The sequence below is a fragment of the Thunnus thynnus genome, chromosome 21 (genome assembly GCF_963924715.1).
Source record: "Thunnus thynnus chromosome 21, fThuThy2.1, whole genome shotgun sequence".
Taxonomy (NCBI): domain Eukaryota; kingdom Metazoa; phylum Chordata; class Actinopteri; order Scombriformes; family Scombridae; genus Thunnus; species Thunnus thynnus.
The window spans coordinates 13,491,518-13,515,222 of record NC_089537.1 but is presented as its reverse complement, the minus strand read 5'-3'; the positions used below and the strand labels follow the sequence as shown (position 1 = coordinate 13,515,222).

Genomic DNA, 23,705 nt, shown 5'->3' with positions numbered 1-23,705 from the left:
CCTTGAGTGAACAAAAGTGTATCACAAAATACCAAACCAATACCAATACCAAACTTCTTCTTCAGAACAGGGTGGAAGATAATCTCTTTATCTCATTATATGTCTCTAGAAAATCAGTTGAACTCATCATAATTGAATTGAAGTAAACCCATAAATTCAAATTATATTATTGATCCAGACTCCATATTACACCTTCAGTATTAAACAGGCCTCTCCAGTGTGCAGTCAGTGTAAGTTACACACTATCTTAAGTGTTGTACTGTAATTCAATCTTTATCTTTGTTTGACCTGTTCATAACACACAGACATATGCAACTGGTGACCATGGGTCAGAGGTAAACATAGCTTCATTTAAAGGAATCACAATCCAAAAAGGTAGGAAACCATTTGCATATAATATAAGCCAGGTAATTCTTAACATTCATAACAGGCTGTACTTTTGCATGCTGAGTAATTTTACCAGAGCTTATTAATGACTCTCCTGTTCTCTAACCACTATGCTCTGCTATGAAGTTCCCTGTTATGCATTTTGCCTCTAAATGATTTCTGTTACTGTAAACCAGTCTTTGTGCTTTGTAATCAAACAGATGGAAGCCTGTGGGATGCAGATGTCTGAGAAAAGCATGTTTCATTTAAGTATTTGTCTCACAATGATGGATGATTGCGGAATCGCAGAGTGGTTGATGTGCAAGCTGGAGATCATGAATTAGAAGTAAGTCCTTTTCACTGAGATAATCTTCCCCTAAATTCTCCATTCATGGTGAGAGTGACACATTTTTTCTGGCTGCCAAATGGCCCATTTTGTGCTGCCTCCCAGACTGTGCACCATCTTTGACCCCCGCCAACCTCTTTCTTTCACTTCTTGCCTCACGGTTGAAAGGTCATAGATGTGCACTCACAGTCCTGCTCGGGGTCAGTTGGGATCTCTCAGATCCTGCAGAGGCCCTGGAACATCACAAAGAGCTGCAGTTAGCCCCACAGTTTGACCAGAACACCCCCCCCCTCCCCGTCCCCCCTCATCACCACCACAACCAGTGCAAGCCCTGCTGTCAGACTGCACACTTATCAAAGAGCTCATTCACACCCCTCCGCACAGTTTGAGACGGAGAGGAAAATGGTGCTTTACTGGACCTCTGTGCCCATTCTTAGATTGTACAGCATTAGCCCTGGCTCTAAGAGAGATGCTTGGTTCTTCACCTTCCCGCAGACCACGTCCCAAAGCAGTGCCACACGCCCAGGTCTGCCTTCCTGTGTGTTAAAAACAACACCATGACCACCACACTGACTCCCAGAGCCCTCAACCTACGTCTCTGTGTCCAACATGTCACGCTTAAATGGCCAGCCAGTGTAGCAGCCTTTTACATGCAAGCGTTTTCACTCTCCCCACAAATCCCTGAACATGATATAGATGGAACGCAAAGCAAGCATTTTATGAATATGCTTCTGTGTGCAGCTGTCGCTGTGCTCAAAAACACTTCAGTTTCTAGGTGTATGTGTTTTTTTTGAAAAATAGCTCTGTCAGTAAACTCCCTCTTTTACCCTCGGTACTTTAAATTTAAGTTTTGACAAACTTCTCCAATGAGGAGGGGGACTTTTATGACATTTAAACCAAAGATGTATTCACTCTCTTAATCAACTTTTATGTGCTGATGAAGTGCTGCTTACAGTTGTGGGGTAAAAAGGAAACTTTTGTTGAAATTGGTTTTACTTCCTCATTGTCTGGTGTTGCAAAATAATTGCAAAATCAATTTTCCTTTTTTCTTTTCTTCTGGATGAATTAAAAGCCATTATGTAGAGAGAAATTGAATTGGTAACCACAAACTGGGCTCGCACATTTGATGAAGGTGATAACATACAGAAATAACTTTAGTATAAAGCATACCAAAGGACATATCTAATGTTTTATATGCTATATGGGCTATGTATGCACAAATATATATTCCTTTTGTTTGCCAAAAACTCCAGTAACAGAAATCCAAAAAGACTTATATGGGATTTGGGAGGAGTAATGCTGCATAAAAAGTACTGTCCAAGCCTGATTACAGATATAGAGCATATAAAAATACATTTTATGTAATCATGTTTTAGATGATGCCAAATATGTAATGAGGCATTTTCTGTAGTGGACTTCTGAAACATGTCATCAGCCCAAAATAACGTTTATAAGCAATTTTTACAAAGTAATGAAGTATCGTGGTGATAAAACAATGCTAAGTATGTTTTTTGAGCTGTTGAGGAGGACTCTAGGACATTATGGTTAAGTAAGATAAGAAAAAAATACACATGTATGTTCAGAGTAGGTATATATGTGAACACAATCTGGTGTCTCCAACTCCAAACTCCACACATTGCAGAGTTTCTGTGACTGGTGTGAAGTGAATACCATAGAGGGTACCAGCTTGTACTGTAAATCTTCATACTTAATACTTTACATAATAAATAGTGAAAGATGACTGACAGTAGATTAAGTATCTACAATACTATGATGTATGAAAATACATCAAACGCATAAAGAGGATTTTATCTCACAGTCATAAAAGCGTCTAGTCTCAAATGTGGACCATCAGTTAATCTTTTAAATCTTTTTGTAGTTAAAACTCAGTGCAACAGAAGATGAGCTCACTACCACTTTAATCCCATCCTCGGGTCATTAAGCTGTTTATTACTATGCTGAATCTGAGCACCTGTGTTCTGCAGATATCATTACCTGACATGTATAATTAAGAGACCCTTATTTGGCTACTCTGCATGTCTTGTGTTTTGAAGCGGATGAGGTCAAAAAAGCATTCCTGTCCTGTCTACTGTAATGTCTACATCTGTTTGGCGGGGAGGGAGCAGGGTGTTTTTGGGTTCTGTTGTACAGTAATTGGGTGTAAAACAGGTGGCATGCTGTTGACACTGGAGAAAAGCATGCGAAAAATGTGCTGCTGCCATGCAATCACAAAAGGAAAAGGCTGGCAGTTGACTTAGACATTTAATCACTGTGTTGGGTGATAAGTAATGGATCAAACAGAAGCACGAAAAGCCTAGAAAAACAGAGAGAGCCACCTAAAGCTCTACAGAGGGATTCCTAGTGGAGCCAGGCCAAGGCACTGACAGAGCTGGTAGCTCGTTATCGCTCTGGCTTTGGGGTATAGAGGTATAGTGATTTATTATTTCTTCTCAATATGAGAATATATATTTATTTTGCAGTTTGCAAGTTTGGGTTCCTCCAAAACACATAGGATAGGAGGGTACAGGACGATGCACATCATAACTCCAATTTATGACAAAAATAATAAGGAACAACAACAGTATCCATCACCAATGTGTATTACAGCTTTACTCTACTAATGTCTGAACTGAAGTGGATGGACAAGTGGGCATTTGAGGGTGGTTTGAAAACTCTCAGATGTTTCATTAAAGCAAGAAAAGTGCTGAGTGTCTTCTTCAAAGGACCTGAGCTGAGCACATTGGAAGAATAAGCCTGTTGTTCTGAAATGATGAAGATGAGTCACTTGATACACTTCATGTCTCCACAAAGAGAACTTCATGCATCACTTAAAATACATGGTTTGACGTCGCTGGGGGTTTTTTTCACCGTGATTTGGTAAATGTCTACATGTGTTCACAGTTCACATAAATGATCCCCTGCGCGCACAGAGCGCACAGGAGGGGGATCCAGTTACCAACTTCGCCGACACCGGGACCACGTGACTCAGGTCCTCCTCATTTTAAAAAGAGCTGCTACCCTGCAATTCCCCCCAGAGCTTCAAAGAGGTGGCAAATGCTTCTCCTGTGCCAGTTGACCGGCTTTCGCACCTTTTGCACCTTATGTGTCAGAGAGTAGAAATATACAAGACAACACCGTGAAACCGCAACGACAAAATAAGTGACTTTGCCAATCTGTTGATGGTGCGCTGGACCGAGTCCTTTGAGTTTTGATACATTTGCGTGCATCCTGCAAAGCAGCTCACTCGGTATCCTCCGTCTTTTTGATGTGCTGGCCAAGGATGGTACTGGAGCATAGGAGCGCATTTCGCGCCTCAGTTTTACTGGCTTGTGTGATAATCTGCAGTAACGTGCTATGTCCCGTCGGTGCCTATCTCTACAACAACCGCTACGCAGGGTGAGTAAAGACCCCCATTCATTTCTGGGGCTCATGAGAGCCTGGACAGACTGGGGCTCTCATTCATGTTCAGAGAGAGAGGTGAGTGAGGCGGCAGGAAAAGCGCACTGCTGCTATCAGAAGTTGTCTGCAGAGACTATCTATACATCAAGAGACGTTTATCTTGTGTTGAGAGAGGAAAGAAGGAACAAAGAAAGGCTCCATGCTTACCAACTTCTTCGTCGTTTTGGTGCAGATTCCCCATCTGAGACATAATATGTTTTTTTTGTTTGTTTGTTTACTCTATACCTGCACGGATACCTTGTTTTCTGATGGCATACGCCCGGAGCCTTCTGAAGTGATGCAGAGAGGCAGATTGGCATTGATAGGCACATGACACGGGATGCTGGCAGCCACAGTGCACTGTCAAACCACTTAGTTAACAAGAGCTCCAAATTCTCTTTGTGTGGCAACGCATTCTTAGTTTCTATAATTGCAAACATGAACGAATCTGACAGTAATTTCTTGTCAAAGTTTCTTGCATACCAGTCTGTTTATGAGGCTGGATGTGGGACAAACCACCTCACCTTGGCTATGAAATTTGTGGAGCTCACTCTTGGATAAATAGAGACCTCCACTGTGGCCATCTGGAGCTGGACACAGTATAGCAATTTGGATAAACATACAGAATGCATGAGTGGGGCATGTAAAGGTATTTATGGTCTGTTTTTCAAAAGAGCTTTTGATGTAGTTCAGTGGAGGCAGAGGAGGGCCACCTCTGCGGGAAACCCCCCTCCTCGTCTGTCTCAAACAACATATATTTTGGGTTTACCCCAAATATTGTGTACCTCACAGCATCCTAATTTGACAAGATATAGGACCTCACAATGAGCCTTTAGTCTAAAAAGAGTCTCCATTTTCATTGTCATATCAAATAGAGGGACAATGATGCTACTATACATTAGAGCAGTGGTTTCCAACCCGGGCAGAATAGGATACAGAAAAAAACATGTTTTAGACACATAAAATTGTGATTTCTTTGTCAAGATTTCTTCTAATTTTTGCTTTATTTCTTGAGGACTACTGTGTTTTACCTCCTGAAGCCTCTAAAAGTTAATCAATTAAAACAAAATCAGTCTGCAAGGTTAGTCAATTAATTGATTAGTCGATCGACAAAAAATTAATCAGCAATTATTTTGAAAATTGAATAATCGTTTTAGTAATTTTTTAGGCAAAAATGAAAAAAATAAGCTGGTTTCAACTCCACAGTTGTGATGATTTATTGCTTTTCTTTGTTGAACATGATGATAAACTGAATATCTTCAGGTTTAGGACAAAACTAGACATTTGATGATGTAACTTTGGACTGTGGGGAACCTTAATGGATATTTTTCACTATTTTCTGACATTTTGTGGATGAAAAGATTAACCAATGAATCAAAACAATAATCAGTAACTTAACTTGTAGACAATACAACATGTGATGATGGGTCCCAGGTAGACTTTGCTTTATTTTAAGGGGTCACAGGCCAAAAAGGTTTGGAACCACTGCATTATAGTATCTAAAACAGTCAGTTTTTTGGTTTTAGGGCCAGATTGTCTTAAAAACAAACTGTTTCTATCCCAGAGAGAATCAACAGACTGACAACTTAAGGATAGCTTTAGCCTAGAAAGTCCTGCAGCTGGTAGATGCAAAGCAGAAGGTCTCTGCCCGGCCAGTACTGTAACAAAAACAGTCTGTCATCTTTGAGAAACACTAAAGGATGAAGAAATGGTTCAATTTGGACTAGCTCTGTGAAGCCCCTTTACCGTGCAGCATGGTGCTGTGTACACTGGTAAAAACAAAAAGTGACAGAGAGAATATATTATAATGCAAGCTTGTTTTTCAAGTTTGAAATATTTCTAGATTCAAGGGAGAGACTTAATCAGGTTCTTCCGTTCCCTTCAAATGTTAACAAATTTTACCTCCAAAAAGCCTGCCCATTTTGTAGTCCGTCCTCAATCATTGCCGTTGCCATGGAAACAGGCTGTTTTGGGGGGTTTTTTTGGCAATGTTTGTGGTCACTGAAACAAGGTGGATACTCACACTGGGCATCCTGGCCCTTTTGTTCCTCAAACCTCAGAGTGGCCGACTGCCACCTTTGTTTAGAGGGGCCCAACTTCCTGTGTGACATTGTAAAAAGCTTTAAAAAAAAAAAAAAAAAACGTGAGAGAGGAAGACACCCAACGAGAGAGAAGAAAAGAAATACATGAAAGTGGACACAGACAGAACCAGGCAGACAGACAGTAACTGGGCAGATAAAGAGAGTCTGTAATGAGGAGACTGGAATGAATTATTGGCAGCAGGTTAGTTTTAAGGTCAACCTTCAGGAGCTATGATCTGCAGAATGAAAGCAACACTACTGTTCGTACAATTCATGATGAGGATAAAGAGTGCCTTTGTTTTGTGATGTAATATGTATAATATATAAGATGGTGTTTGCAGATTCATTTAGAAACAGTATCTACCTCCAGGCTTTCTTTCGATTAACTGCAAAGATTTTTATATTGAATTATAACAAAGCTAACAAACCTATTCTATAACTAAGTAATCAGCTAATTCCACAGTTGACTAAAATCATTTTTTTCTTGATTCTTGATAAACAAAACTGGGTTGAGTTCTCAAAATCAGTGAGGATGCTTTAAATCTGACCACAGATGTTTTACACTGCAGCTTTATTTTAGGTGTATGAATTTTTACAAAGTAAAAATAAACATCAATCATCTATCTGCTGGTTTAGCAACCAAAACACCTCACACTGTGTCTTGCCTTTCACATCATGGTGTTATATTTATCCATGATCTAAGTACAGAGTTACACAATGGAAAAAAAACATTAGATTTTGGCATTGGCAAACACATTATAGTAATTGATTATACGTCATGGTTATCATGAAATAGGCTATTAGACTCCTAAAATGTTTGCCATAGATGTTTGATATATAAACAGGTGTTTTTCATATCTATCTACGGCACACATCAGCATTTGATTGATGTATTTAAAATATGAAAATGTGGAACAGCTGCCGCCAGCTACTGTATCTGCCAAAGAATTTTTCCAGGTGCTACCTGCAGAGCTGGAAACGATGAAATATAATCCTTTAATGATGCGTCAGACAGATTGTTTGACTGGGGTTTGATCCTGTCATCTATAGAACTGCTATTATATGTGTCACCTTCAATCAGCACAAAACGTCACCCAGATGTTTTTGAAACGAAATGCAGAGAAAATTGATCCAAGCTCTGCTACAAGGAATCTTAGTGCCGCTAAAACCCTCTGGGGCACTTTCATCCCAGTTGTTACCTGACACTTAGAAGAGCTCTGTTGTTTTTGCAGTGATCAAGTCTTCAGGATAACTCCAGGTAATGATGAGGAGGTTCGTGTGCTCAAGAAAGTTCTGGGACAAATGAAGGTTGGCACTTATTTTATCTTATTATCAGTTCCCACACACACACACACACACACACACACACACACTATTACACACATCCAAAATCAGTGACAATTTGACATGAAACCTATTAAGCACTGACTTGTTTTTTTAATGTTGGGCTTTTGATTTTTCTGAAATGTTGCATTTAAATGTATTATCTGTTCTTATTCTGCTCACATCACCCTGTAGTCCCGCAGGAGTCTTTACTTGACACTTGAACACCAGTCAAAGACCGAGTGAAGCGTGACACTGGCAGTAAGGGGGGGGGGGGTTGTGTGATGTGACATGGTCTGGTGACAGTGATAGGCAAAACAGAGAGACAGCGAGCAGCCGAGTGTGGTCATGTGTCACAGTCAGGACATACTCCCTGTCTGAGAGACTGAGATACACTGTTGATAAGATGCTCTGTATTAATTTCAGTGAAAAACACTAAGAGAAGAATGGAGGAAATACAAAGGATTTCCTCATTATTGGGCAGAATGCTTGGATCTCTTAAGTTGGCAAACATGAACATGTGTTTCAAAGATACTGAAAATAGTGGAACCCCGGAGGACTCGAAGGCTTCTCCTCTTTCCCAAACTCATTTGGGAGTAATTACCCATTAGCCTTGAGAACATGGATGACCTTCCTTTGCACATTGTTCTAGTTTCTGAGTACACAGCAAAGATTTTTATATCTCTGTGCCATCAACAGCTGTAGCAGGAGGCATTATGTTTTCAGGTTGTCCATCTGTCCATCCGTCCATCCCTTTGTTCATCCGTCCGTCCAGGTGTTCTCAGGAACACCTGGAGGGAATTTCTTCAAATTTTGCACAAATGTCCACTTGGACTCAAGGATGAACTGATTAGATTTTGGTGGTCAAAGGTCTAAGGTGAAGGTCACTGTGACCTCATGTCCCTCCCATTCTGTCCCACATGCCTGTGGACTGGCAGACCCGGGTGGTGGTTCCCATTTTTAAAAAGGGGGATGGGAGGGTGTGCTCCAGTTATCAGGGATCACACTACTCAGCCTCCCAGGGAAAGCTTATGCCAGGGTGCTAGAAAGGAGGCTCCAGCCGACTGTTGAACCTCAGATCCAGGAGATACAAAGTGGATTCTGTCTTGGCCGTGGAACAGTTAACTAGCTCCTCACCCTTGCAGGGTCATGGGAATTTGCACATCCAGTCTACATGTGCTTTGTGGACTTGGAGAAGGCTTACAACCGTGGCCCTCTGGTCACCTTGTGGGGAGTGCTGCAGGAGTATGGGGTACCTGGGCCGTTGCTGCAAACCATTCGGTCCTTATATAACCATAGTGAGAGCTGTGTCCGCATTCTCAGCAGGAAGTAGGATTCATTCTCAGTAGGTGTTGGGCCAGGGTTGTCACTGATTCTATTTGTGATTTTCATGGATAGAATCTCAAGGTGCAGCCGGGGGGAGGAGAGTGTCTGGTTCAGGGACCTCAGGATTGCTTTTCTGCTTTTTGCAGATGATGTGGTTCTGCTGGCTCCAGCAGGTACTGGGATGGTTTGCAGCTGAATGTGAAGCAGTTGGGATGAGAGTCAGCACTTCCAGGTCTGAGGCTGTGGTGCTCAGCTGGAGAAAGGTGGACTGCTTCCTCTGGGTTGGGAGTGAGTTGTTGCCCCAAGTGAAGGAGTTCAAGTATCTTGGTGTCTTGTTCACAAGTGAGGGTTCACGAGAGAGGGTAAGATGGAGTCTGAGCTTGGATCGGTACAGCATCAGCATTAATGCAGGCATTGTACCGAACGGTTGTGGTGAAGGCGGCCAATTTACCAGTCCATGTTCCAACCCTCACCTATGGTCACAAGCTTTGGGTAGTGACTGAAATAATGAGATCGCAGATACAAGCAGCCAAAATGAGTTTCCTTTGTCGGGTGTCTGGCCTTAGCCTTAGAGATAGGGTGAGGCGCTCAGAGATCCGGAGAGAACTTGGAGTAGAGCCACTGCTCCTTTGTGTTGAAAGGAGCCAGTTGAGGTGGTTTGGGCATCTGGTTAAGATGCCTCCATGACGCCTAACTCTGGAGATGTTCCAGGCACGTCCTACTTGTAGGAGACCCTGGCGCAGACCCAGAACACACTGTAAGGGATTACATATATCTTCTGGCCTGGGAATGCCTTGGGTTCCCCCAGGAGAAGCTGGACATTGTCAGGGTGAAGGATGTCTGGGTTTCCTTACTCAGTCTGATGCCACCACGACCCCGGATAAGCAGTGGAACGATGGAAGGATGGACGGATGGATGGATAGATGGATAGATAGACTGATGAATATCCCTTTAATTCAATTTAAGTCAGTTTGGGAGAGTTGGTGTTATTTTCGCATTTTCACTGTAGTAAAACAGAACAGTATCTATCATAGAGAAAACTGGGGTCATATACCATGTATTTTTTCTTGGAATTTGTTTTTTTTAGCAACCTAAATTTTATTCATGGCAGCGTAAGGAAGACTTAGAAACTTCATTTATGTTTCCAAATAAAACAAATGCTTTATGAATGACAAAATAATTGAATGGCCCACTTACTAGCTTTTTCTTGGAGCTTTCAAGTGCATCTCACAGTCTATTTTATCTGTTATTATGATCTCTCACTCTATTTTAAGGGGCTGTAATTTCCTAATAATTTCCTAGGACGTTTCCTGGAAAGAAATACTGTATGTAATCTGGTATTAATCATAGAGTAAATAGAGACAAAGCTCTGGGTTACTTATATTACTTAAAGTTTAGTTCGTTGGGTTGAGTTTATATGCAGTTGTTTATGTGCAAAATACTTTCCTTGGAAGGTCTTCTAAATAAAGCCCGCAGAAAATATAATTGAGCAACTAATTAAATAAACTATTTAAATTGTTAGGGGTGACTAAGCAGATTTTGACCTAAGTGTTTCTAAACTTCTGGCTATGGCCCTGGGGCAGTATGATTAGTTTCAGCAGCTTGGTTTGGTGTGCTTGGGTTGTATTTGTGTAGCGAGATGCCTCATCAAGTGCGTATTTGAAAGGCATCTGTGTGAGTTCAGGTCAAGCTTTTCTTAAAGTGGTCCAAGACCAGCACAGCTCTGAGCAGGGAAGGGATGAATGAGGGCAAAAGAGGTAAATGTTTTTGATTTGTGGTGAGGGATATGAGGACAGAGCCAGGCTACTGGTCAGGATCTGGCCTGAGATTTTTTCGTATGGAAGGTCAGCGGACACGGTGCTCCAAGGCCAACCGAGGCAGTGGCAGCTACTGTTTGGACAGCTGTGTGTTTTCACTAACTTAGCCACACTGCAATGCCTCCAGTGCCAGAGTCAAACTTTTCATCCTCAGGCAAGACATGAGGTCAAATAATAAATAATAACTTCTTATACTGAACGGAAAACAAGAATCAGATCCATCATCAACAAACTAACACTTTTTTTTCAAATCATAATTTGCAATATTTTTATTTTGTTGACTGACATAATATTTAACTTACACCCATGAAAGCTTTTACCTTTCCTGTTCCAAGCACCTGATGGTAAATTGGTCATTCCCATAAAAATTCTCCGGTTCATACAGTAGAATGAGCAATGATACTATCTGACGGACAGGTGAACTCTGGGCAGCCCAGAAAAGAAACAACAGCTCCTGAATGCACCCAGTAGAACAAACACCTTTACCAAAAGCTATGTATTGTAAAGATAAGATATTTCAACATGTTGGATTTTCACAAAAAGTTAATCATTACTTTTATACTCCATTACTGCTGCAGCTCCTGTTACTGAAATGGGACATGAGATATTTGAATAACTTAAGATGATTATTATGACACCACGCTGCGTGTTAGCATTTCCAGTTAGATTTCCGTTAGATTTACCCTCCTACCTCTGTACCACATTTTGGAAATAGCACAGTGGTTCTATCTGAACTTTGGCTTCAACTCACAATTTTTTTTCATTATCAATTAATATGCTGAGAATTTTATCAATCAACCGATTAATAGTTTGGTCTATAAAATGTCCCACACCATAAATCCCAGTGTGATGTCATCAGATTGCTTTGTTTGTCTGGGCAACAGTCAAAACCCAAAGATATTCAGTTTATTGTCACATAAGATGAAGAATAGTATAAATCTTCACAATTGGCTGAAATTAGGCAATGTTTGTTCTTTTTGCTTGAAAAATGACTTATTGATTATCAGAATAGTAATAGACTAAATAATAGACTTAAGTGACGTAATATGAAATCTCCATTTATCCCTGAACCAATAACAGAATTTGTCTCTTTCTAGGCTCATAGACGTTTTGTTTGACATATTCCAGGGCTTAAATCTGCAAGTCAGATGTGCTCATATCTCAGTAAAATCATCACATCTGTGTCCAAAGGAATTATTCTGTTATTTACTGTGTATGGAGCAACAGCATTCGTTTCTAGATGACATTATGACTACAGTCTGTCTGTCTGCTGTTGAGGGGAGACAGACCGTTGTTTGTCTTTAGGAGAGGTCGTTAAAAGCCACACTGTTTTCAGAATAAATGTTTAATTCTGTATAGGGTGGATTTACAGTTTAATCAGTTCATCCTTACTTCTTACTTTTATACATGATTAATGTTATTACTATGATTCTGTTAACAAAAAAAGACATAAAGATACTTTATAAACTGCCTCTAACTCAGCTATAACAGCATTATGTGTTCTCATAGTAGCCAATATCAGGCTGTCGAGCATGTCAAGCTGTTGAGATTCAGAGAACATACAATGGACTTTTTTTTCTTATAATATTAAATAACAACTGTGTTTTATTTTGGTCGACCTGTCTTCTATTACTTGACATATAAACACTCAACTACAGCTTCACCTCATTTGCTCTAAGGAAAACCAGCTCTTTTTATTGAACTATAAATTTTTCTTTCTTGTCCTGCCCATACCCGAATTACATCAACCAAAACAACACAAATTCAATTTATAGCTATCCTGTATGCACAGACACAGACACACAAAAAGAGAACATAAACAATCAGAAGATTAAACCTTCATAAATCAGACAAAGAATGCATCTTTATGGCTCATAAATACAGCTATTAAATTTTAACTTGAGAGAGAATTGTTTGTGAGGAGTTGAGTTATCTGATTGTAGATATTTAAGCCCTTTTTAGGCGTATGTGTTGTGAATTTGTTTGGTTAACGGAGGAGCGGTGCTGAAACATCTGGGGCACTCGACCATTTGGAAACGCCATAAACGAACAGCAGCAGAGAGCGATTTATAGTCGAGGGCACCAAACGTTCCAGCAGAGGCTCTTCTAACCTTGTAGCTCTACACAAAGTTAAATTAATCTGGTATGCATTCTGTAAACCATTAAACCAATTGACACATTAACAAGCATGTGTGCCAGCCTTCATGTCTCTGCCCCCATGCTACAAATGAATGCCAGCTGAGGGACCTTCACACACATCTGCACAAAATAGAAACACTGGATATACAGTATTTCTTTTACGTTGACTACTGTGTGTATCATCTGTAAACCAGTGCATTCCTATTTGCTAAAAAATACTTTCTTTCTCTCAGTGTCTCTCCCTCTCGCTGATATTTTATCAGTGATACCACATGGCGTCTGTGTTTATTTGGTTGGCCCGGTTGGTTCAGCTAAAGCTAACAGCCCCGGCTATCACGGCCTGATAGCAGGCGCTGAAAGGCAGGATATTTGTCGCTAATATGAGGTCAAACAGTGGAAGGGAAGCAGGGGGAGAGTTGCTGCAGGTTGTTAATGGGACCCATCAGTGTGTTTGCCCCATTAACGCTGTGGAGTCATCATCATTCCCCTGATTTAGTCCATCGTTTTCAGGTAGAGACGGGAGGAATGTTAAACTGTCCAGGTCTTACCGTAGCAATTTGGTCATTATCACCAAATGTTTGAGGCTATTTTAAACACACAGCAGAGGAGATAATATGGTAGTGTCAATTATTTTTCTGAAAAATATGCTCTTTAACCCTTAGTTTTAGTTTAGATGCTTAATTTTTAAGTGGTTTGGGTAGCAGCCATATCATAACAGGCAGATAAACAGACATAACAAATTACAGATTCTTTCTGTAATTCCAATGAGCTCCTTGCAGTGAGGGATATAGGGTTGAAATTATGGGAAAAGAGACCAATGGTATCCATATAATACCTGGTTTTTGTTGATGCCCTGAGTTTAGGCATCTGAAACTGTTTCAGGAGAGAAAAAGTTGGATCTGTACATTCCTTGTGAGTCAAGTAGCATCATACACCAGAAAACAAAAAAATAATATCTAGTTGATCATCAGTATAACAAATGTAACAAACAGACAAAGAGATGTTTGATATAACAGCATATGAGACCTGTCAGATTATATAAATCTGTCAAGCATCATTGATTTTACCACACCATATACTGTGGTAGCTATCCCTTAAATATTTCTGTTTGTATTATACCATTGTGGGCAATATTGCAAATCACTGAGCAGGACTGTTTTATGAATAAATTTTTGATTTTTACATGTATGTGATGAAGTTCCTTATGTCAGGTATTTTATTCCTTGGTTAAGCCCAAAATAGACAGTTTCTCATTTGAATTTTCAAAAAAAAAAAAAAAAATCTATATAATAGTATATATATATTGATATTGCAATATAAAGTTGCATACACTGAGTTTTATCCATATTGCCCACTCCTACATCCCACAGTTCATTTTTGCTGGGTGTTTGTGTTACTGTAACTGCCGCTGTATAATTTTTTTCCTGTCCTTTTAGGTGGACTTTTGGCAGCCCAACAGTGCTTCTCTGATATGTCACAATGCAACTGTGGATGTACATGTGAAACGCAATGATACACAAGGCCTACATGCGCGCTTAAAGCAGGAACATATCAACTATCGGTAAGGACAGAAAGACCACCTGCCAAAAATACAGAAATGTACTACAGTACATATGCTTGCTTGCTTGCGTACTCTCACACATTCGGTAATCTTGTTAGCAGAGTTTCAACAGTATGAGTCACATCTGTTATACAAAGGGCGCTGCAATTACCCAGCTTTTCCCAGCCAGAATATGATTTACACATGCAGAGGCGGGTATAGCTTGCATGCAAAAGACCTCATACTTCCTCAAAGCTGGGACACATGCAAACACACGCAGACTACATCAGAGCCCCTCTCCCAATCTGCTCCAAAAAGCAAGCCCTTTCATCTCTCTACCCCATCCCTCAACAAAATTAACGTTGAAATGATGGAGTTTTTATCACAGCAGCCACAGCCGCAGATTGAAAGAATTCCATTGTCATGTCTATCCTAAGGGAGGAATTTGAGATCTGAGGATGAGTTTTTTTTTTCTTCCGACGCTGTTGATTGACTGAGGAGTTTTCAAAGATGGTTTACACAGCAGGGGACAATGTTTGGTAGTGGTAGTGAGTGGCAGTGAGGCACCACAGATCTCGTTTTACTCAAAGGGAAATAATGCAGCTTTTTCAGTGTTATTCAAGTAGTTATGGATAGAAATGTACACATACAGTAAGGCCCTTCATGAGGAAGTGTGTGTAAGGAGAGTCTAGCTGCCTACATAGCTGCTATGAAAACAGATCACATCATCTATTTTAGGTTGGAGTGGGAAGTGAAGAGGCATAGGAACTAAGAGGTCCATAGGGACAGACAGTTATGGTGATAATTATTGTTTTGGCTTCTTTTCAGAACATTTAATTTAATGATAGACAGCAGTGGCCTGACTGGTATCCTTTGTGCTATTGGACAGAATGAGTGCTGGTGTACGAAAGTGGTTTGGATCTTGGAAAAGAGTAGGGTGGGTGAGTGCAATTGCATAATTGGTGTTAGGAATAAAAAAAACAACCAGTGATTCCACCACTTCATACCAGCATTCAACAGATATACTAAATTTATTTATAATTGTTATTTACCCACTGCTACAAAATACTAAAGGGGAACATCTGTAAATTTTATTTCCTCACATCAAATTAGAGTCATTGTTGTGGGTAAAATGAGACACAAACAAATGTCAAAATGAATCAACAAGGACATTTTGCACTGACAAAGCCATTGAGAACCCATTAGAAATTTAAGATGTGCAGAAATGTAATGGCAAACATGTCATAGGCCAAATCTGCAGTCATTTCTTCAGCTGTTTTGATGTTTTAGGTACATGGTTACTATTTGATAGACCACATTTGTTGGGAGTTTGTAAGGTTTAGCTAAAGGCTTTTTTAACAGTAATGAAATCATTTATCAGTGCTTTATTTATATTGCTGGATATTCATATGAACAAGCGCTTCACCCTTTTATCTAGCTTTTTAACTTGTGATGCAGATTTATTTATTTGGACCATCGCTACCACCCCAAATGGGCAACTTCATTCAAATATTAATTTACTTTTAATAATTTACTTTTTGTATTAGTTGTAGCTCTGATGTTAATATTACTCACATTTGTTGGACTATTTGAAAAGTCATTAATAAATTAATTAACCTCAGATTTGATGTATTATTGTAGTGGAAGAACTCTTGATGATTTATTAACATTTATATAGCAAATGCAGATCTGATAACTTATTATGAAGTTATCTTTATTATTGACTTACTCACTTACCCAATAGGGTATACTTTGTATTAAACTATTAAACACTGTTAAAGAGCTATAAAATGATAGAGCAAGTTATGCTAGAGGAGGATTATTATTATTACTATTTTTGAGCTATAAAGCATTCAAATATTCAAAGAACAATAATAAAAACATTAGTTCCAACTTATGAATCCTTTAGTGGTACCTATTTATGTGCAAAAACTGAAAAATTGAAAGGTATCACAACAATATTCTCTAGAGTTACATGCTAACCAGTGACTGTGCTCATACTGGCAGGAATCTTACAGTGGTTGGTTATCATGTCCGTCATGTGCCTGTCTAACTCTCTTTTCTTCCTTCCACAGTGTGTTCATCTCCAATCTGCAGAAGGAAATTGAAAAGCAGACGGGATATCGCTCCTCTCGCAAGCGGAGGTCACAGTCTCAGTATGACTACGAGGTTTACCACTCTCTGGAAGAGGTAGATGTGAAGCCCACCATCTACCCACCTATCTCTAACACATACACGCTCTCTAATGCATGCACAAAGTAAACAAACATCCCCTCTAAGGTGCTCTCAAACTCCCCAATTACCCCATTCCACAAGTCTCTCTCCCACAGCCTCGTGCTCTCTCACACAGAGAAATGCACCCTACTTCACACACTTCACAGCTTTAGAGTGTTTATTTTTCCAGGTCGATCAGGCTCCTGGTTCATGAATCTGTCAGGTCCTATGAAGCAGTAGGGCTTGCATGCATTCCACACACAGATCCTGAGAGCCTCCACAAGTCTTCATTACGCTGAGCTTTGATCCTCTCCTTCGCTGCAAAACATACACTTGTTTACACGCTCATGCATTTCTGTGCAACTACACAGACAGATGATGCAAGCGAAAAACGCACTCCCACACAAATGCGCATACTTCACAGGTACACGTGTTCTCACTCTGGCAAGCCTTGAAATAAAACTACTTTTGATTGTCTGGAACACTTAATTTAATTTTCTACATTTTTTTTGTCTCTAAGATCCAGTGGTGGATGTTCGAGATGAACAGAACCCACCCTGACCTGGTTGACATGTTCTCCATCGGGAAGTCGTACGAAGGAAGACCGCTTTATGTGCTTCAGGTAAGAGAGAAGGCATGAGACAAACACATACAAAACCAACATACACACACACACAGGTGCATGGACAAGCATATTTGTGTTACTCCAAAACTGACAGTGCTTGTCTCCTGTCAGCTAGGAAAGAGAAGTCGTCCCCAGAAGAAAGCTGTGTGGATCGACTGTGGGGTTCATGCCAGAGAGTGGATAGGACCCGCTTTCTGCCAGTGGTTTGTCAAAGAGGTAGTCTTGTTTTTATAGGATGCAAATCTAAATATTAAAACACAGCTTGCACTACATGTATTGTTCCTCTCTAAGTGATAGCCTGTAGCAATGCAGTCTGTGATGTGCAGTCACTGGGGTCTTCGACAAAATGTGAACATCTGTTCACTTGTCACGCACAGTTATGCAAATACTAAAGCATACCCTTTATTGTTCAGATGTTGAACATAATCCAGACATTAACTCAAGTTCCATTACACCCTTAGAGTCTTAGTCAGTACCCTCTGAAGTAAGGACGGTACCAGACCAGACCCAGACATTAAATTAAGAACCTTTAATGGCTTGTTTTGTACTACTTAGTTGCCAGATGAGCAGGCTTTGCAACACAACAAATGCCAGAAAGTTAAGACAAATGAAGGAAAGTTTATGAATATCAGTTTAGTGCACTATGTCAAAGACTGTTTTTAAAAAATGTTCATCTTTAGAAATCTAAACAAATGCTAAAATTTATATTCACCATCCAACTCCAGTAACCAAATGAAATGATGTTGAGGAGAAATTAACTGTTTCAACATGCGTCACTAAAAAGTAGCACATGCACAAACTAAAACTAAGCTTTTCTAAGGTTTATGGACTATACTATTTACAAAACGATGTTCTGTTGTGCTCTACAGCCACTCTATTTGTGGGCATTTATTCAAATGGCCAATTTGATGTCTAAATCAGACAAGTCGTTCCCATAACTGAAGCATAACCATAATACGTGGCTAATTCACCATAGGCCAAGACATGGACTGAAAGGGTCAGTAGGAATTCTTCAAAGAAGGATACAGAAGGAGTAGGAAGTGAGTGAATGATGGAGGGAGATAAATAACAGCAGGAAACCAGAAGCAGACTGACATAAAAATGAATAAGGGAGAAAAAAACTTGGGAAAGCATTTTGCTCATAAAAATAGTCAAATATGCTCCACTTAGCTGAAATACGTGCCCTACAATGTGAATCCACTTTAATGTAGTAACTGACATTGGCCACTGGAGGTCAGGGTGCCATGTTAGTTTAAGGCTTAAGGCACACTAACCTTGGCCTGAGTCTGATTAAAGCACAGCTATTAGCAGTATTACCCCAGTGCCCAGATCTCCTCTCTACAATCCTCATCTATAGTATTAACCTACTGGAGTTGTGCATTTAAAGCACTGTGATGGTTAAGATGCTTGCAAAATTACAAAACCATAGCGTAGTAATGACACCATAATTGTACTTTCTGGCCACAATCAAGATGTTTTGAGCAATTAGATCACAATGAAAATACTGATGAGTGTGCGGTATAATTATCCTCTTTTTATTATAATTACAGGCCCTCAACTCATATCAGTATGACTCTGTGATGAGACGACTGCTCAACCAGCTCAATTTCTACATCATGCCTGTCTTCAATGTGGATGGATACCATTTCAGCTGGACCACGGTACTGAAGCTCTGTCTACACTTATATCACAGACTGAATGTTGCAACTTTTCAAACAGCCTCAAACTTTTTCTTCAGAGTAAAAAAAAAACCAACATTTTGAAGTATTCTGACACTGGTGCAGGGCCCTGAAGAGAAAACTATTTTATGTAGGTATAATTATATTCAGAGTAAAAATTGGTAACACATTACTCCTGCCCACAGATTTTGAACATTATCAAGAAATCATACTGGAAATGTCCATCTGTATCAGAATATGTTCTGTAATTGGAAAAACTCAACAGCAGGGAGATAACAATGTGATTTTCTGGCATTATGTGTAATTATCTATGCTTCAGCGAAAATAACGCCTGTGAAAAATGCCCCTCAACTATTTTCTGCATATATTGTTAGTAATAGACCCACTGGAGTGGTATAAGTAACAGATGTATTATTTTGGAGGTGGGAGGCAACTATTTGTTCTATGAGTCTGACTGTCAGTGAACATACAGTGAAACTGTCTTTATTTGTACTGTAGGATCGTTTCTGGAGGAAAACTCGGTCCAAAAATCACAAGTTCCACTGCCGAGGAGTGGACGCTAATAGAAACTGGAAAGTGAAATGGTGTGGTGAGTTTAACACTGGTTTTACAATGACACACACACACACACACACCACAGCTTTGCGAGGCACTTCTTGCTGATGTTGTCTTCTCTATCTGTTAATGAGAGTAAGCTGTGGATAAAATATTTGTGTGGTGACAACAATCTGTGCTTGATGTCATTTAGTCTCCGGTGGGTGGTGGGTGGGGGGGGTTCGTTAATTCATCATCACTCTGGGAGGGGCTCTGAGAATACACTGAGGATTTTTGTGGACATGCAGAGATGTGATGTGAGAAAAGGAACATTTATGGACCAAGACTAAATCGGTATCTGAAAAAAGCCCAAAACACTCAAAACAACATCAAATCCTTGCCAGTGTATGCACAGTAATGTACAGTATGATTGTAGGGCAGCACTATGTATTTGGTAATAAAATAAGGAGAGAAAGGGAAGTAATATGTTTGGCAGTGGTGTTTGTGAAACCATACAGTATCTGTGGGCTTGATAATTCATACAAATGAATGATAAAACTCATAGAAAAGCCCTCAGGGAATTATGGCATGATAAATTTAGCATGATTACAAGGCTAACACCTCAATTTATACTTAAGTAATGGATAATTTCACAATTGCATAGAGCATGACATAGCCAGCCCAAAGATGACTCTAAACTTGAATGAAATCCATACTTATTAATTTATGATATTGACTACCACATTGCTTCTACTATTTATAGACATGGGACTGTGCAAATCAATCAATGTAGCCTAAAGTCACTGCAAAACAGTCTGAAATCAGTTAATTAAACCTGCATTTTTCCTTGAAACTAGTCAATAGTTATATTATCTGTATACCAGTGATCTTAATTACCTTATTTCAGATGTTGCTTCAACTAAATTCCTGAAATGCCTAAAAAAGAGGAGTCACCTCATCCCACTTGAAGCCTTTCTTCTTCTTCAAGTTCAAAAAATAATGTTAATCAAAACTTGGGAAGATGTGTGTCTCTGAGCTGCTTTGAGTGAATCCTTTCAGAGCCAGTCAGGTCCTGTAAACAGGTTTATGTTTATTTTTGCACCATCCATTTACATCATTCAAGGACACAAACATTGATATTCATTGTTCTAAGCACAAAAAATGCTAATGTAGTCTGTTGGAGGGAGAGACAAGGATGGTGTGCTCATCAGACCCCCAAACATCATGCCAGTGGGTTCATTGTGTCTGCAAAGCATTTTGGGACGCTACACTCGTCTTTGGCTGCTGTTACCCTTGGCATTATAATGTAAATGTTGCGATTTCAATCTGAGTCGGTGTTAGTTTTTCCCCACAGCATTTCTCTCTGTCTCTTTACACTGCCTGCATTGTCATTGTAGCTGGATTGAGTCAAGAATACAAAAATAAATCCAGATCACAGTGCCAAACCTGTTTCATATTTAGAAAATATTACCAAAATGAAATGTGTGCATCCTGGATGTGATTAGATCTTCCCTGATTCTTCCCCCCAGATGAGGGTGCCTCCTTTCATCCCTGTGATGACACCTACTGTGGCCCCTTCCCCGAGTCTGAACCTGAGGTCAAGGCCGTCGCCAAGTTCCTGCGCAAGCACAAGAAGCGTGTCAAAGCCTACATATCCATCCATGCGTATGCCCAAATGCTGCTCTACCCATATTCCTACAAGTATGCAACCATCCCCAACTTCAGCTGCGTGGTAAGACACCCATTCCTTAATAAACCACTAAATAAATTGTATTTGAGAAGTATTTAAGGCTTCTTTTACCTACTTTATGATCACACGTTGGAGATTTTCAACCGGAACAGCTTGATATTAAATCCTACTGTGACGAAATGTACAGTTGACCTCGTGCCTTTAATCTGCAGGAGTCAGCAGCTCATAATGCAGTGACAGCTCTTTACTCTGCCTATGGAGTGAGATACAGATATGGACCTGCTTCCACAACTCTGTGTGAGTACCGTTCCTTCTCTTTATTGTATCTTCCAATTTTAGCAAAAGGAACTGAATTGATGATTGTTGTGCTGTGATGTAGATTTACCTAAAACTGAAGCTTCTTATTGTCAGATTTTGCTATATGTTTCTAAATGCAAGCAACTTTTGGCATTGGTACTAGCTCACAGTTGAAAATGCTTATATAACAAATACTATTCTAAGCTTTTCTTATCCTTGTTTTGTTTTGTTTTTTCCACAGATGTTAGCTCAGGCAGTTCTATTGACTGGGCCTACAGGAACGGTATCCAGTATGCGTTTGCATTTGAGTTGAGGGATACAGGATATTTTGGCTTCCTGCTGCCTGAATCCCTGATCAACCCGACCTGCACTGAGACCATGAGGGCGGTGAAGGCCATTGCATCAGGTCTGCTGAAGAAGTGTGAGACAGACAGGGAGAGATTTCCATATATATGACCGCACTATACTGTAGCTCCCCAAAGCTTTACCCTCACAGCTTCTTATCTCGGCACCTCATATTCCTCCTAGATATTATCAGGTGATGAGCTGGAAAGGACGAGAAAAGCATTTTATTTGTTTTTCTTGTTTCTTGAGGTCGTTCGCCTCCCCTCCCCCCTTTTCTGAAAAGATATGAACTGACAGTGGTGAGTTTCTTGTACCAAAAAACATTCTACAAGAGATCAGTCTGTTTACATTTAATAACATCAAATGTACAGTGTCAGAGAGTCTCCTGGTGGATCAGTGGATCTAATGACCAGCTCAAAACTGGCCCAGGACCTTTTTAGCATCATGCCCCCCCCCCCACCCCCCACCCCAATTCTGTGTTGCTCTCCACTAACAAAACAAATAAGCTTTTTATAGTGAATGGTGATCATGTAAGCACTTGTCATGATACAGCAGCACTTTTTGATGAAATAATCGTCAAAGATTTGAATGTCTTCCAAAAATGTATTTTGCTAAACAAACTGTTTTAATGAATATAACAGTGCTCATTCGTTATTCTGTTTTTTCACTACTGTAGGCTTTTTTGGATTACTCTTACCAAGTGCCAGTTTAGATTCTTAGATTATAATGTTAATGTATAATGCCTTTATTACTGCAACACTGTTGGTGTATATAATGTGCTATCACCTGACAATCTAGGGTTTGGATTAAATTGAGATTTTTTTTTATTGTTAGACGTTTTTTTCTCTTTCATTTGGTTCAGACTGAATTTGGGAGAGAGTGAGCTGTCAGTTCAGTATCTTACTGTGTCATTACTCAGGTATGGATCAATGACAGTGTCAGAAATGTTTACTTTTGACAGCTTATGTGCTTAATATGAGATTTTAATAAATGTGTAATATCTTACTTGAATAAATGTTGTTATATAACACAGTACGTGCTCATTTTGCCACATGTATTTCATCTCTACATCTCAAATGTCACATTTGCATCGCTTATTTATGTTTTGTGCACATGCTGATAAGCATGTTTGATAGTCAACATGATTTTAGTCTGATGGCTTTCATTATCTTTTAGTCACTGACCTTATTTATTAGCAAATGATAGCAGAACTTTCCATCAAAATCTCTCTTTCAAATACCCTCCTCTTTTCATTCTCCTCTCTTCATGGCCAGTCTCTTGTTTATTCTCCAGCTCTGCTGCTCTTATTTATGGATTCAGAAATGGTGGAACCGACACGCAAGACAGTCCAAAGTCAAAGTGAACTATACCACCCACAACTACCAAATCTGTGTTGTCAAATTGCCAGATTTCCTGGATACATTTTCTGTTGGACTTTACTAAATGTTACTTACGTCTATAAAAGACAGTGTAGCTATACTAAACATGTACAAAATCAGAGCAATTCATAGTTTCATAACAAATTTAAAGGAAATGTTTTCACACATTTGTGACTAAGATGATGGAGAAAGTTGAAACCTGTTAAAGGCAAATTAAAGGAATAGGACATGATATTTTAAAAAGGAAAAAATATGCGTACATCCAAGGGTAAGCATAAAAAAATAAAAAAATAAATTTCCAGGCACTCAACTGGGCCGTAAAGCACAAAAAACTCTTTAATAGGCTAAATATGGGTGAAGATGAGGGATTGGATGTTTAGGATTTTTTTTTTTTTTTACATTACAGTAATATTTGGTGAAAAGTAGAGTGAAAGTGCTCATTGTTTTGTCTTTAAGTTATATTTCAATGTACCTGTAAATTAGTTGGCAAAAAATGTCAAATAAGGTGTTCCTGTACACACAACATACACACACAAATTCAAAATGTTAACAAAATACATAAGTCT

General features: G+C 39.5%; 1 protein-coding gene across 1 annotated transcript; it reads left to right on the top strand.

The window, feature by feature from the left end:
- The first annotated feature begins 3,696 nt into the window (after nucleotides 1-3,696).
- Nucleotides 3,697-22,793, top strand: cpa6 (carboxypeptidase A6). The gene is made up of 11 exons (XM_067578528.1): nucleotides 3,697-4,108; nucleotides 7,464-7,539; nucleotides 14,273-14,397; nucleotides 16,452-16,566; nucleotides 17,111-17,212; nucleotides 17,327-17,431; nucleotides 18,766-18,876; nucleotides 19,393-19,483; nucleotides 20,958-21,160; nucleotides 21,331-21,415; nucleotides 21,657-22,793. Exons 1-11 carry the CDS (start codon nucleotides 3,978-3,980, stop codon nucleotides 21,869-21,871), a joined length of 1,359 nt encoding a protein of 452 aa, XP_067434629.1. The 5' UTR covers nucleotides 3,697-3,977; the 3' UTR covers nucleotides 21,872-22,793.
- Nucleotides 22,794-23,705: the final 912 nt, after the last annotated feature.